Below are 16,684 nucleotides of genomic sequence, written 5' to 3' on the forward strand. Positions count from 1 at the left end.
CTTACCTGCTTCCTTATCTAGGGATCTGTGCCATTTTTCAATGTTTATTATCAGTTGCATAAGGTTTGTGAAGACACTGAACTGGTGATTCTTACTTTTTTCAGAAGGTCCCTTGACGGAGCATTTCAGAATGTGTTACCTCTCCTCAATTTCAAATTGTTAAATATCAAGGTTTATTAGGGAGCAGGCCTTTCCCCAAGCTGTTATTTTGGTTGAACAGGATGCAGCTGAAGCCATTCCCATGCCTACATCCTAGGTTAGTTAGTGTTCCCAGGGGACTTCAGAGTTGCCTGGAGAGGGAGGCTCCAGGACCATGAGCATAACTTCAGCATGATGGTCATCAGGCTTCTAGCTTTTCGTCCATGTGCAGTGACTGTTTATGCTCAAGGGAGGTAGCCAGGGTATCGGGTCACTCAGTGGAAGGACTCCTAGAATTAATTCCCTTTCCCCCTTTTTCCTAGCTGATAATTCAGGCTCTTTAAAATAAAAATGCAGCGTGAAAGTTGAAGCTCTATTGAATGTCCAGACCTAACAAACATGCTGTGTTCACCTTCATCCCAAGATGTAGCCTGTGTGCATGGGCTAAGAACTTTTTATTCTTTAGTGATATACTGGAGAGATAATTCTTTGGTAATGCAGAGATGCATGATCTGTATAATGTGGGTGTGTGTTCATGTGTGGTTCATGTGTAGTGGGTGTGTGTTTTCCATAGTCCTTGTGTAGTGGGTGTGTGGTCTCCATGGTTCATGTATAGTGGGTGTGTGTTCTCCATAGTCCATGTGTAGTGAGTGTGTGTTCTCCATAGTCCATGTGTAGTGGGTGTGTGTTCTCCATAGTCCATGTGTAGTGGGTGTGTGGTCTCCATGGTCCATGTGTAGTGGGTGTGTGGTCTCCATGATCCATGTGTAGTGGGCGTGTGGTCTCCATGGTCCATGTGTAGTGGGCGTGTGGTCTCCATGGCCCATGTGTAGTGGGTGTGTGGTCTCCATGGTCCATGTGTAGTGGGTGTGTGGTCTCCATGGCCCATGTGTAGTGGAAGTGTGGTCTTCATGATCCCTGTGTAGTGGGTGTGTGTTCTCCATAGTCCATGTGTAGTGGATGTGTGGTCTCCATGGTCCATGTGTAGTGGGTGTGTGGTCTCCATGGTCCATGTGTAGTGGGTGTGTGATCTCCATGGTCCATGTGTAGTGTGCGTGTGGTCTCCATTCTCCATGGTCCATGTGTAGTGGGCGTGTGGTCTCCATGGTCCATGTGTAGTGGGTGTGTGGTCTCCATGGTCCATGTGTAGTGGGTGTGTGGTCTCCATGGTCCATGTGTAGTGGGCGTGTGGTCTCCATGGTCCATGTGTAGTGGGCGTGTGGTCTCCATGGTCCATGTGTAGTGGGCGTGTGGTCTCCATGGTCCATGTGTAGTGGGCATGTGGTCTCCATGGTACATGTGTAGTGGGCGTGTGGTCTCCATGGTCCATGTGTAGTGGAAGTGTGGTCTCCATGATCCCTGTGTAGTGGGTGTGTGTTCTCCATAGTCCATGTGTAGTGGGTGTGTGTTCTCCATAGTCCATGTGTAGTGAGTGTGTGTTCCCATAGTCCATGTGTAGTGGGTGTGTGGTCTCCATGGTCCATGTGTAGTGGGTGTGTGTTCTCCATGGTCCATGTGTAGTGGGTGTGTGGTCTCCATGGTCCATGTGTAGTGGGTGTGTGTTCTCCATAGTCCATGTGTAGTGGGTGTGTGTTCTCCATAGTCCATGTGTAGTGGGCGTGTGGTCTCCATGGTCCATGTGTAGTGGGTGTGTGGTCTCCATGGTCCATGTGTAGTGGGTGTGTGTTCTCCATGGTCCATGTGTAGTGAGTGTGTGGTCAGTTAACCCTTCTGATAGAATTCTCCTGTTGTTGAATTTGAGTTTCTCATTTTCTTTCCTTTGCAGATGGAGCTTCAGTGAAGCTTCCAATTCAAGCTCCTCACACGTATGTGTGAACGTTTCTTTAGGGCAGATACCAAGAACAGAACAGAGCAGGGACTGACAAACTCTCTTGGTTATATCTGGATTGTCTTGTCTGCTGTTGGCCTGCAGCTAAAACTGTTCCACCAACTAACTGCTCCCCACCCATCCCTGCCATAAAATCCAGATAAATATCCAAGCATGGATAGGTCCATTTCCAGGCTCTCTAGTCTATTGCATTGACCTAGATGATTATCTTTATTTTAAATTCTAGGGTTTTATAACATGCTGTGTTTTCTTGTAGGCAAACATCTTATTCCTCTTTTGATTCCTTTCCAGAATTTAATTGACTGTTTTTACATGTTGGCTCTCTCTCTCTCTCTCTCTCTCTCTCTTCTCTCTCTCTCTCTCTCTCTCTGTGTGTGTGTGTGTGTGTGTGTGTGTGTGTGTGTTCAGGCGCATGCACACCACAGTGCACACCACAGTGCACGTGTGGACATTGGAAGACAACTTCATGTCCTTGCCTGTTACCTTGCTTGAGACAGGGTCTTTCCTGTTCGGTGCTGCATAACTCACGAGCTTCAGGCATTCTCTAGTCCACCCCTGGCACACGCAGTGGGGTCGCAGACGTCTGTGCTTCTCTAGTCCCACCGCTGGCGCATGCAGTGGGGTCGCAGACGTCTGTGCTCCGTGCTAGCTTGCACTTGGCTTCTTGTGCACCACACACAGCGAGCACTTTGCCCTCAGAGCCATCTCTCTAGCCGATACAGGACTCTTACAGATGGACTTTGGAATTGATGAGGCTTCCCGAAGCTCCCTTTAGTGTGTTTACTGCAGTACATTGGGATTCTTTGAATTGCACCCCAGTTTCAATCATTTCCATTGTCTTAGCTTGTTTGTGTGATTGAAACAAAATTCTGAGACCAAGTAATTTATAAACAACAGACATTCAGGCTGGTGTATGCCCCATGGGTACAGTGATATTGTGCAAGCATGATCCTCAGATACCACAAACAGCTGGAAGCAGTGTGAGCATCTGTAACTTAGAGCTCCTGTGTCAGATGGGAGGTGGAGACAAGAGAATCTTCAGAAACCCTCAGGTCCACCTGCCTGGCTGACAGCAAGCTTCAGTGAGACTATGTCTCAAGGTGCTAATGTGGAGAGCAGAAGAGGAAGGCTCCAGTTCCTTCCTCTGGCTTCTGCATGGGTGCACATTGGTGCACAACCCCAAGACAGACAGACATGGATGCACAGACATACATGCGTGGACACACACACACATGAAATCCTATCCCCTGTGTCCAAGATGGTGCCTGTTCACCTTCCCCAGGGTCTGAGCTCTGTCCTCACGACAGAGGGAGCTCCATTGTGCTTCTGATAAGACCCTGATGCACTCCTGAAAGTTGGACTGTTGTGACTTAATCACTTTCCAAAGTGCCTCTTCATACGCGCTGCTACAGGGGTGCAGGGTGGTGTGAATGTTGAGAGGCATGCCCCCCAAACCTAGCCAGAGCTGTTCATTCAAGTCCTGCATGTTTCCTTATCATTTTTTTTTTTTTGACTACTGTTTTCTGAAAAGCTGTTGACTTTTGTGTTGAGCTGATGACTTTGTGTCTTGTGGATATCTTGTGTCATTTTGTCCCTTTTGGGTCCCCTAGAGGGATAACCATGTCATCTACATGTTCTGACAGCTTGGTTCCTGACAGCAATTATAATTCTAACACATTTAATGGTCTTAACTCTACTGATGAGGTCGTTCAGTTCAGTTTGGGCCGACAAGGAAGGGGAGAAGCCCTCTCCTCCTGCCTCTGCGGGGCTGCTGCGTTGGAGCTGTGGGCAGAGCATCTTCTTCAGATGAAGTTTTATTTTTTCTAGCCTCCAAGGACTTTTTGTTGCACATGAGTGTCTATTTCTGCAGTGCTGGCATCTAGTGAGTGACCACAGGATTATTCTTCTTTAATTATTTAATGTGTGAGTTAGATGGATTTTCTGGTGTTTCTAATATCGAATCATCTTTCCATTCCAGCATAAACTTTTCTAAATTGAATGTCTTAGTTAGGGTCTCTATTGCTACAAAGATACACCATGACCAAAAAGGAAGTTTGGAAGAAAGGGTTTATTTGGCTTACACTTCCATATTGCTGTTCATCATTGAAGGAAGAACAGGATCTCAAACGGGGAAGGATCCCGAAGGCAGGAGCTGATGCAGAGGCTATGGAGGAGTGTTGCTTACTGGCTTGTTCCTCATGACTTTCTCAGCCTGTTTTCTTAGAGAAACCAAGGCTACCAGCCCAGGGATGGCACCACCCTCAGTGGACTGGCCCTCTCCCATTAATCACTAATTAAGAAAATGCCTTATAGCTGGATCTTATGGAGGCATTTTCTCAATTGAGATTCTCCTTTCAGATAATTCTAGTTTGTGTGTCAAGTTGACATAAGACTAGCCAGCACAAGTAACCCCTTGTCACCTTGACAGACACATCACTATTGAGCCACAACCTTTCCTTTCTTATTTATCCCCAAGATCTCACACTAAAAACATAAGTAACTTTAAACATCCCAGTTTTTTAAAATTCACACACCTTAAAATTCCAGTCTCTTTAAAATATCCAGTCTCTCCAAAAATCCAAAATCTCTTTTCAAAGTACAAAGTCTCTCCACTGTGGGCTCCCGTGAAAATCAAAATTAAATTAAATAAAATACCTTCTTATTTCAATAGGGAAGAACCATGACACAGGACATAGTCACAATCGGAACAAAACAAAACCAGACTTCTATTGTGTAAGCAACACAATGTCCCATGTCTGGGATCCACTCATCACCTTCTGGGCTTGGGTCACTTCTCCAGCTCTGCCCTCTGCAGCACACACAGCTTGTCTTCTAGGCTCCACCTGGCTCCACTCCACTGCTGCTGCTGTTCTTGGTGGTCATCCATGGTACTGGCATCTCCAAAATACTGGGTCTTCTGCTGTAACTGGGCTGCACTTTCACCAATAGCCTCTCTTAGGCTCTCTTCATGGTGCCAAGCCTCAACTTTTCTGCCTGACCCCTTCAGTCCTGGGCCTTCAACTTCCACTGAGACTGTAAGTTCACCAATGGTCTCTCTGGACCTCTTACATGCCAAGACTCAGCTGTTCTCCATGACCCCTTATGCCTTCAAAACCAGCACCACCTGGGAGACTCTTATACTACCAAGTTCAGTTGCCAGAATGAGGTACAACCTTGATCACCTCTAAAATACAGCTTCTATGTACTGACTCTCAGGAAACACTTCCCAGAAGATTTCAACTCAATGATGTTAGTCTCTTCTTAATCACCGCTAACTTCTCAGCTCCTGCTGACCAGCATCGAGTATCCCAACAAAGCAAAGGTTTTGCTTTTAGTAGTCCTGGTATCTTGTAATTCATAGCTGATTCTTCAGCCTCAGCTAACCAGAATGACAGAATCTTACATCTAAATAGCAAATGACCCTGATAGAGTCTTTAAATTTCTCAGAAACTTCACAAGCCAGGCCTCTATCCTCTGCACTGCTCTCAACATTCTTGTCTCCAGACTTCCACACACCATCCCACTGAGCTTTCAACACTCAGTGGCCTTTCTAGACCAAAGTTCCAAAGTCTTTCCACAATCCTCCCCAAAACATGGCCAGGTCTGTCACAGCAATACCCCACTATGCTTGTACCAACTTGTCTTAGTCAGGGTTTCTATTGCTGCAACAAAACACCATGACCAAAAAGCAACGTGGGGAGGAAAGGGTTTATTTTACTTACACTTCCACAGCATCAAAAGCAGTGAAGGCAGGAAACAGGAGCTGATGCAGAGGTCATAGTGAGGTGCTGCTTACTGGCTTGCTCCCCATGGCTTGCTCAGCCTGCTTTCTTATAGAACCCAGGACCATCAGCCCAGGGATGACCCACCCACATTGGGCTGGGCCCTCTCCCATCAATCATTAATTAAGAAAATGCCTTACAGCTGGATCTTACAGAGGCATTTTCTTAACTGAGGCTCCATCCTTACGGATAACTCTAGTTTGTGTGTCAAGTTGACACAAGACTAGCCAGCCCATCGAGAGTGTTTTTAAATCATCATTCTTGTTTTTAATTTCTTGCTACTTAATTTGTATTTTTTCAGGCAGTGTGTAGAAGGTTAGCTTCTGGTTTTATGTTTCTTTTTAAGTTTAATTTATCTATTTTGTGTGTGTGTGCCTATGTAAGTTTTCCGTGAATCATGTGTGCAGTGTGCAGATGTCCCCAGAAGCCAGATGAGAGTGTCAGGTCTCCTGGAACTGGAGTTAAGGTGGTTGCACTGGACCTGGGCCCTCCTCAAGAGCAGTAAGTGCTCTTAGCCACTGAGCCCTCTTTCCAGCCCCTTATTTTTTTATGACTTGGATATCAGGGTTACACTAATGTTATGAGATGGTTTTCTATTTTTAAAATAGTTTCTGTGAAAGGAAAATCACCTTTCCCTTCACCGTTGGCTTAAACTTGTGCATTGAGACCTCCCATGTGTTCTTTGTTCCTACAGCTTTGGCCATTTACAGTCTTCCCTGGCTGTGTTTCTAGCTTTTCTATTTGAAATTTCAGGTCATTTATTTTTCAGGATAATTACTGTTTTCATCGAGATTCCCAAACATATTGCTGTGAAGACAACAGAGGCTTTTAAGTTCCTTTCATAACTTCCTCTCATGTTTTTCCCTTGGTTTCATGATCATAATTACTGAAGCTTACCCATTTCATTATTACTGAGGTATAGACTCTGGGTTTGAATAGGACTTTAGATTTTGATGCAGTATTGGTTTTCTCGTGTCTTGCTAACGGAACCTCGTCAGTGAGCACGACATTCATGACTGTGTTGTAGAATGTAGCACAAGCTAAATGTGATCATGGATGTGCTTGAAAATTACATGTGTTCTCTTCTGCATATCCGTCTGATAGACAAGGCCTGTTAATTTTTTCATTGTAATAAAAATAAATTTACAGTTTAACTTACCATTTTAATCACCATTAAGCATAAAATTCAGTGGTGTCAGGCTCATTTACATTGCTGAACAACCATTACCATAAGAATTTCTCGAGGTTTCCATCAGCACACTCTGTCCCCATTAGGCAGTCCCTGGTAGCCACTGTGACTTCGACTGTTCCGAGTCTCATTCAACCAGAATCAGACAGTGTGTCTTCCACTTAGCTTATTGTCCCTGAGGTTTATCTGTGTAGCGTGTATCAGAATTTCTTTTTTAAAGCTGAATAGTACTCCATTATATTTATATGCTACATTTTATCTATTCACTAATCTAATGATAGGCATTTGAATGGTTTCTTTTTCTCCCCTTTTAAAAATCTTGGTGTGTGCACATATGTGTTCCAGTGTACGGCGTGTATAATGCATGTGTGTGTGTGTTCATGTTTGTGCAAGGCTGTGGGTGCATATATGCCATGCTGCAGTATGGCCATCAGAATACAGCCTCGGGTGTTGTTCCTTTCCACCTTGCTTGAGACAGAGTTCTTGTTTGCCACCATGTTCAACAGGCTAGAGAGCCTGCGAGCTTTTGGGACTCCTCCTGTGTCTGCCTCCCATCTTGTCATGGGGACACCGGGACCACGGGTGCATGGGGACACCGGGACCACGGGCGCATGGGGACACCGGGACCACGGGCGCATGGGGACACCGGGACCACGGGTCCTGGGGACCCAAATCCAGGTCCTTATGATTGCACAGTGAGCATTTTACCACTGAGCCACCCTCTAGCCCCTTAATTTCCTTTAGGATGGTTCATAGTATATAAAACAACCAGTTTTTGAATATTAATTTAGTAATCCTAAATTTTGCTGAATTTTTCTTTTCTTTCAATAAGTTCTTTTGCTTTTCCTAAAAATTATACTCTCATGTTGTGAACAGAGATCATTTTACTTCTTCCTTTCCAGATATAGGTATGAGGCCTATTAGTTAATTTATTCATTTTTTTAAATAGACGAAGTGAAAATTTTGTATATTTACTATGTAAATTTACATTTCAGTTTTTGAAATGTGGTAGAATGGTTGAGTTGGTTCATAGGAGCATAGTCTTATAAAGTTATTTTCTTTAGTGAGAAGACTCAAAAATCTGCTTTCTATATGGTTTTCAATAATATAATATGCTGGCGCTGGAGAGATGGCTCAGTGATTAAGAACACTGGTTGCTATTGCAGAGGACCCAGGTTCAGTTCCCAGCACCCTCATGACAGCTCACAACTGTCCATAACTTCAGTTCCAGGGGCTCCAATGGCCTTTTCTCACCTCCATGAGCACCAGGCATGCACATGTACACATACATTCATACAGGCAAAACACTCATATACATAAATAAAATAAATAAATCTTTTTTTTTAAAAAAAGAGCCAGCCTGGTCTACAGAGCAAGATCCAGGACAGGCACCAAAACTACACAGAGAAACCCTGTCTCGAAAAACACAAACAAACAAACAAACAAACAAACAAAAAGAGTAAGAAGAATATGCATTATTAATTTCCCCATTGTGCTATAAGTAGAGCTTCTGAATTCATTTTTGCTGTCTATCTGAAATCTCGTGTCCCAGGGCCCCACCCCAGGACCTGTTCATTTTTATTAAGGTAGTCTGTGTTCTTTCATCTGTCACTTTCTAGGAAGATTTGCTGAATCTCAAGGGTAACCAAGGCCCCTTTTAAGATTCCAGTGTGAGTATCAGCCATACATTTCTGCTTCCAGACTCGATGCTTGGTGACTTTTTGGTTTGGAGCTGAAATGCCCCTCAAAGGCTTGGTTCCCACTGCAGCAAAGTTCCTAGAGGTGTGGCTTCAGGATGTGACTGGATCACAAAGGCTCCGACCTCATCCGCAGATTAACCCATCGATTCCAGTGGTAGACTCTTAGGAGGTGATGGAAACAGGAGTGATGGAACTGTCCTTAGAGGTAGGACCTCCTGGGAGTCAGTTCTTGGGGCATCTCCTGGGGGCTTGTCTTATCTCCTGCCTCATACCCCTCCCTGTGTTTCCTGGTCACCATAGATGAGCAGCCCACCCAACCACATGCTCTCAACACCATTCTGCTCTGCTTTGCTCTCGCCCAAAGCAATGGGTTAAACAATGAGTGAATATAAACCGCACCTTGTTTGAAGTTGTTCATCTCAGGTACATTGTCACAGTGGGGGAGAGCTGACCCACAGTGTGCATCTACCAACCCTAAAGAGAAGAAGATCTCGGGGGTTACAGCCTAGGGACGTGCACCCAGATGTGGAGTGCAGGAAGCAGGACATCTTTGAGTCGGAGAACTGTGTGTGAAGGCCTGTGTTGACTGGTCAGTGTCTTAACTGGAACCCGTGCTTCACTGTGTGTAAGACAGGAATAGTTCTCTCTACTCTGCAGTACAGGTCATTCCTCACACAAGCAGTCTTTGCATCACAAGCTGAAGTTATTCGGCGTAAAGGTGCATGCTGTGTCTGTCCTGTTGGTGGGAGAACACGCTGAGGACGGCTGTTTGACGCTGTCAGGATTATGTTCATCAGATACAGCTGTGAACTGAGTGAGGCGCCAGCTTGTTCTGGATGGACAGTTAAGCAGGGGAGAGCCAGACCTGAGCAGCTCTTCTGAGCTAATGCTGCACTGAGACTTGAAGCAAGCACAAGGATAACACCGACTGCGTGTAGAGCAGCACTGCATGCGGTGTGTGTGTGTGTGTGTGTGTGTGTGTGTGTGTGTGTGTATGTACGAGCGCTCTGTGTTGGGGACAGAAGCAGTGTTGAAGCTGCAGATGTTTCTCTTCTGAGAGCGTGTTCAGATCTCAGCAGCCGACCAGGAAATGAAGCTGAGGTGAACAAGTTCTTTTAAATCTCAATTTAAAAACCTTAATTAGCATACAAAGTGTGACTAGGTACTTTTTTGTTTGTTTGTTTGTTTTTTGAGACAGGGTTTCTCTGTGTAACTTTGCACCTTTCCTGGATCTCGCTCTGTAGACCAGGCTGGCCTCAAACTCACAAAGATCTGCCTGCCTCTGCCTCCCAGTGCTGGGATTAAAGGAGTGCGCCACACATACCTCCCAGCTGTGACTAGGTACTTTTTGAAGTTAAGTACACTTGAAAGATGGAGGCATTACATTCTGAATATTTTCATTATTCATTTGGCTTGGGCACAGGATGGGACAGAACATGAAGGGCTCCTGCATGAGCTTAACTCGGCCTAGCCTGATTCTCAGGAGCCTCGAGGGGAGCAAAGGCTGAACACAGACTTCTAATGCAAATTCAATGAAGTATTTTGAGATGGAGACAGGACCTTGGAATCTGTTTTTCTGACCTTGAATGCTTCACCAGGCCACTCTTCTTTGGTGGCTTCTTTGTGGCCCATGGGTGCCCACCTGTCCCATTGATGTCCAGGGTCACTTCCTCTGCGCTGCTTCCACCCCCCCTCACCCTGTAGTGAGCATCATCATTAGAAAATGAAAATCTGTGATTTCATGGGGAACCGTGTCCAGCTGCTCAAGCCCACCCAGTTTCCATTTTTAGCTTTTCCCCTACTTAAAAATAAAAAGCATCGGGTCACACTTGCCAAGCCTTTGTCACAGTCTCCAGCAGCCATTCCTCCAGCCATCTGCTCCCCCACATGCTTAGCTAGCCCCTTCCCACTTCAGCTCCTCTGTGGACAGTCAAGAGGCCGAGCTCAGCGTCCTTCAGCTCTGCAACACCTCCTGCCCACACCTCACCTGTGTGCTCGGCCTCACTGGATCCCACATGCTGCAGCCCGAACCCCAGGCACCAGCTTGCCGGCCCAGACCATCTTGATAGTTCCAGGACAGGATGTTGGCTGGAAAAGGCAGGGGGCATTTCTATGGAGCCAACATCTCACAGCAGGAAGTGCAAACTAGTTTGACAGAAGTTGGTTGAGTTCTGTGACTCACGTGGTTGCTGCTCTCCTCACCTTGGAAGTAGGTGTTCGAGAAGCCTCAGTGGCTGCTGTTATGTCCCACCTTCATCAATCCCTTTGGTTCATCAACCCCAGTGTTCTCAGATGGCTGAGCAGAGGCCTCCCCCAGGCCTGAGCTTCCTGGTGTTCTGAGACACTCGTGTAATGAAGGCAAGTCCTGTACCTTCACTGAGCGGGGAGGGTGAGTTACACTGACGTGAAAACAAACTACAGTAGCCTCTTCTCTGCCATGTCTGAGGTACCTGCATGGGACTCAGAGGTTCTTGCTAACTTGCTCCATCTCCCTTCCGTTCCACACTCTGAACTTCAGAGGTGTGTGCTGAGGAGGCTAGGATCCATAGCTGTTGGATCTGGTGGCCTTGTTCATCCACAGGGGGCTTCACTCACTCTCAGGGTTGGTGGAGTAGTCGTTTAGAGAACCTGACAACTTTCCAAACATGTCCTGGGGACAGCACCACTCCCAGATACTTGCTTCCAGCATATTGGAATGCCATAGTCCTTTCTGTCGTCTGGGGATTGGCCATAGCCACACCAGAACTCTCTTTTTGCCCTGATAAATGTATGTTAATGACATTTGAATTCTGTTTGTCAGTCATACTGTCATTATCTGATCAAGTTGGAGACTGGACTCTCATTGTCGTAATTTATGGCTCCTTGTATGCTGGCGTTCCCCTGTCTCATTTATAATTCCTCTGCATGAGTTCTCTTCTTCAGGCTGTTTTTAAGCATATGAGACAGGAGGGTGGGTCACTGAGCTGAGGACGTGGCTCTATTTGCATCGGATAGCTTGCATCCTAGATTCAAGACACCACAGGAGCGGGATAGAATGTCAGAAAGTACGAAGGAAATGGGTTTAAATAAGGACTTAGAACTTTCCACTTATTGATATAGCTATCTGGACCAAGGGAATATACCCTGTTTTTCCTCTTGGGACATCTAAGAACTGTCTTAATTAAAACAAAACAAAACTTATAAACCAGTGACTGAGACCCAGGTCACTAATGTCAAGACCCAAGACCCCTAATGTCAACTTCCACCTCTATCCACGGACAATAACCCTCATTATCTGCACTTTTGATTCTATAGTTTGAGTGACTTGCATCAACTGTGGTCTGAAAGCACTACATGGAAAGTTCTAGGACATAAAAAACAACAACAACATATAAGTTTAGATTGTTCAAAGCTCCAAGTAGCCTGAGCCTACTTCTGTCTCCCCTGCACTGCGACCCTTCTCTTTTTCCAGTGTGTCCACGCTGTGTGAACTATCCACCCCTTGTGACTCTGTACCCCTCTTGCTTACCAGGCTGACTGCTAGGCATTTGTGTTCAAGTAGCCCTTGTGTCACAGGCAGGGGCAACATCTTCATGTTCAAGTTGTCCTCAGGGGCGAGCAGGCCTGACTCTTCACCCTCCCTCATGGGGACGCTCAGCTCACTGTAGCCTGGCTTTCCTGTTCAGGGAAACAGCACCTCAGCCGACTGAGTAACGCTCGGAAGTTTAACCAGTCAACATCTCTCTGTTGATTGTTTTAAACGAATTTAGTCACTTCTCATAAAAGAAGAGCCCCCTTAGCTTCACTGGCTCCTCCACTGATAAAGGGGAAGGAGAAGGGGTCTTCCAACTCCCTCCTAGGGTGTCAGGTTCAGGGTGGAGGGTAGGATGACTGGGCATGGCTCCCTGGGTCCTGGGAAGTCAAATTTGTCACCGTGGCCTCTGTACTTACAGGGAGTTATTTGGACACATCCACACCAATCCAGACAGCTCATGGTTTCTTGATTCATTATTCAGAGTTCTTCATCCTCATCTCCTCTCCAGCCACCTCCCTAGCTGTTGCCAGCTGAGTCAGTTCTGCTCCTAGAACATCTTCTTCTGCTTTAAGATGCAGAAACCACAGTGGACAGGCATTCTCGGAAGTGAGCAGCTGGGTGATGAGTGCTCCCTTCTCCAGCATCCTTTCCCCCCTTGCCTGACAACACCCCTGGTCTTGGTCATGGCCTCTGGGGGCAGTGAGAGTGACTAGGTGACATCCTGTCTGGGACCTCTGGGCTGGAGAGCTTTCTAGGCCACATCCAGACAGACAGCTTACACTGTTCCCCAAGTGGCTTATTCATGCAAAGGCCACACTGGTGTATGGTGGCCATAAACCCCCTCTGTAAAGTAGTGTGGGAAGAGAGAATGGGGTTGAAGGGTCCAGGAATATAAAAATATAAAGTTATAAACTTAAGGAATAGAAACTGACAGCCATCAGTGTGGCTAGCAAAAAAAAAAAAAGGATTAGCCTTTAACTGGGCCCCTCTGTGTTTTATGATGGGCCGCTCTGTCAACAACCCAAACGTTAGTTTTCTTTTACTAAAGATTGCCCTCTGCAGCCCTGGGGCTAGCTATTCTTCCATGACCCCCCACCACTCACTACCAAAACCAAAGTTGACTTTTAATGAGTTCTGCGTGACAGCCTGCCTTGCACTGTTTCGTGTTCCTCCCCATGGGAACCCAGCTATGCCAGGGGAAGTTGCGGGTTTGGACGAACATCAATTAACTGAGTCAGGAAGGGCTGCAGGGATATAAAAATATTGTTTAGCTAAAACCTTGTTAATGGAAAACTGTAAAAACCTAAAACAATTTGTCTCTAAACGTTTAACTTCAAAACTGTAAAAATTCCGTTGTCTATGTCTCATGCTTACCCTGTACTATAAAAAGAAGCTATAGCCCCCTCCAGCTGCTGCAGCCTCAGAATTCCAACATTGGCTCTGGTCTCAGCTAGCTGATCAGCTTTTGTGCCCTGTGGTGTTTTATTTTTTTTATTTTTTATTTTTCTGGAATAAAGTTTGCTTCTGGTTTAATAGACTTTGGTGGTCTGTCCCCCATTATTGTGAGACCATGGACCGACCAACAGTGTTAGGAAAACGCCCCTCTGCAGTGAGATGTGCACTTCTGGAATAACCTGAGCTCACAGCAGAGAGAAGGGCCAGACTGGGGACTGATTTCTCTAGACTGAGGGGACCCTGATGAGATTCACCTTCCAGGCTTGTCTCTGCCTGTGTGACTCACACAGGCTGCGGCCATGGAACCCTTGAAATCACAGCACATCTGAAGCTGAGATCTGCAGGTTTCCAGAGAGCTGTTAGATCTACTGACCGTCCATTGCCTCTCCTTGATTCCGTGAAAGCGTTTGTCAGAACCCCTGGGCTGTGTGTAGCTGCTGGGTACTGCCCCTGGCTCTACGCAGAACTCACAGATGTGTTTATGGGGCTCTCACACCTCCAGTCATGGTTGGGTGGCCTTTGGCAGCGCCAAACACAATGTAAGGGATGAGATACAAAGAGGAACTACCAGAGAGGCATGAAATGAAGACCCAGGAGGGAAAATGGAACATCTGTGCTCACTGGAAGGGTCCTTCTATCCACAGTCCTCCAGGCACTGTGGTCAGCACCTTCTCAGCTGCTGCTGTGTGCTGTTGAGAAACTGTAGTAGTTCCTTGCTGTGGTGACAAAATGCCTGAGAAAGGTGACCTGGAGAAGGAAGGTCTTGTTTAGCCGTACGGTTCGAGGGTGCTGTCCATCATGCTGTAAAAGTCACCGTGGCAGGAACGTGAGGCAGCCAGTCACGTTGCATTCACAGCCAGGAAGCAGAGGGGGATGAATGCTGGGCTTCAGCTCACTCTCTCTTACGCAGTCTGGGGCTCGTGTTTACGGTTCTTCTTACTCAGTTGACCCAGTCTAGAAACTCCTTCACAGACCTGTCCAGAGGTTTGTTTCTGTGGTGATTCTAAAGTCCATCGAGTTGAGGCTCGCAGTGTGTCTCGCATGCACCCAAGGTGTTACTCCTCATAGCAGGTTTCAGGGGAGCTGGCTGATGTCCTAGGGTCCAGTCCACCAATCTAGGAGGTCACCATGATCTTGACCTCTGGTCACTTTGGTCTTGGCATGGAGTTATATTGTGGGGAATGATTTAAAGTGATTTTTATCTATGGATTTACAGGCAGAAAACACACAACGATGTCTCACCCGGTGGGTAAGAGGGTTCCTACATCCTAACCGGCTTTAGAACTTAAGTTGCCAAGGCCAGAGGGAGGCCGGGTGTGGAAGAAGTAACATTGCTGGAGTGTTTTCACTTCTTAGGGTAGAATGGATATGTCGTAGGCCAGAGGTTCTGAGAACTGTCTCCACACTGACCTGGCTCCACGTTCAGGAGGAAGAGTCTGGCCCTGGCAACAGAAGATATTGTGCTGGTTTTATACCAACTCGACAGAAGAGGGAGACTCAACTGAGAAAATGCCCCCACGAGGTTGGCCTGTGGGGCATTTTCTCAGTTGGTGGTTGATGTGAGAAGGCTGAGCTCACTGTGGGTGGTGCCACCCCTGGGCTGGTGGTCCTGGGTGCTGTATCAAAACACCCCGGTGAGCAAGCCATGAGGAGCAAGCCAGTCAGTAGCGTTCCTCCTTGGCCACTGCATCAGGCCTCCAGTCCCTGCCCTGTCCCTGGAGGATGGACATATGACTTGTAAGGTGACACAGACCCTTTCTCCCCTAGGTTGTTTTCAGTCGTGGTTTTTATCACAGCAGTAGAAATACCCAGGCAGAAGTAAACTTAGCCTCAGTTCTCTTGCCTCTCGGTGAAACGCGTCTGCATTTCCCTCACAGACCCGGTACCTCTCCCCGCGAGCTCGCCGTCGGCTGCATGCTCTGCTGGCCTCCTGCTCCACCTCTATGCTGATCCTGTTCAACCTGGTGTTTCTCGGGGGGATTCACGTTGGAAAAATCTACTGGTACAGGATCTTCCTGCAAGGTGAGTATGGTTCTGCTGCTGCCAGGTGTCTCCTTTGTATTCAGGTGCTGTGGTTGACTTGGGAGTCTTGGGAGAGCCATGCATGTGACATGTGACCAGCCAGGTGTCAGCTGGGCACAGCTTCTGCTCGCTCCACTGTGACTGCCGTGTTACCTGTTCTCAGGCACCTCATATCTGCTGCCCATGATGCTTGACATCCAAATGTGGGACCCCCAGCTCTCCTGCACCCTCCATGCCCTTCTGCATTAAGTCTAGCCTTATTCCACTCATGCTCCAAGTTTCTGCCAGCAACACTCCTGGACATCCCCTTGTGCTGTCCTGGAGCTGTGAGTCTGGGTCTGGTGTCCAGCTCTGGACCTGGACATTTGTCTCTGAACATCATCACTCAATTGTTCTGAAAAGGAAAAATATACATGTTGGCTTATGTGTGTGTAGGCACATGTGTGCCATAGCATATGTGCACAAGAAGTCAGAGGACAAGTTTGTGGAATTGTTTCTCTCCTTCTACCTTTTCATGGGCCTAGGGATCGAACTCAGGTCTCCAGGCTTGCCCCCGTAAGCACCTTCACCCACTGAGCCAGCACGTTGGCCCCAATGCTGAGATAATCTTTTGTTTCATGTTCACTGAGTGGGTTGCCTCAGCACCCACAGCAAAGCCACATCTGCCGCAGGTGGAATGCTAGTGTGGGGCAGTTGTGAAAACTACAGTAATGGCGGACCATTGTTATCTCTTCACCACTGGGACTTCTGCAAGGTGAGAACAGAATAGCTCTGAGTGTAGCACCGTAGCCAGCTTACCGTGCTTCCAAAGAAAGGATCCACTGTATCCACTGTTCCACTTCCTCCACCCGTGCTTGGGTTTGGGGAGTCCCGGCTGAGCGGTGGTGGTGGGACTGGATGTGGCGGCTGGCCTGTCATCTCTGCATCGGGTCCCTGAGGAGCCAGAGAAATTTTTGCTGCATCTTTCTTTTAACAGCAGAAACATTAACCTGACGCAGCTGGTGTGCCTGCTATCAGGCATGAGGCAGATAGACT

General features: G+C 47.0%; 1 protein-coding gene across 1 annotated transcript in view; it reads left to right on the forward strand.

Annotated features, from left to right (window-relative positions):
- Positions 1–16,684, forward strand: part of Hhat (hedgehog acyltransferase) — a 268,490-nt gene that overhangs the window by 202,572 nt on the left and 49,234 nt on the right. Inside the window, exon 11 of the mRNA XM_028882840.2 lies at positions 15,505–15,649. Coding sequence (XP_028738673.1) covers positions 15,505–15,649 — 145 coding nt within the window. The remainder of the gene's footprint in view (positions 1–15,504; positions 15,650–16,684) is intronic.

This window comes from Peromyscus leucopus, chromosome 15 (assembly GCF_004664715.2).
Source record: "Peromyscus leucopus breed LL Stock chromosome 15, UCI_PerLeu_2.1, whole genome shotgun sequence".
Taxonomy (NCBI): Eukaryota; Metazoa; Chordata; class Mammalia; order Rodentia; family Cricetidae; genus Peromyscus; species Peromyscus leucopus.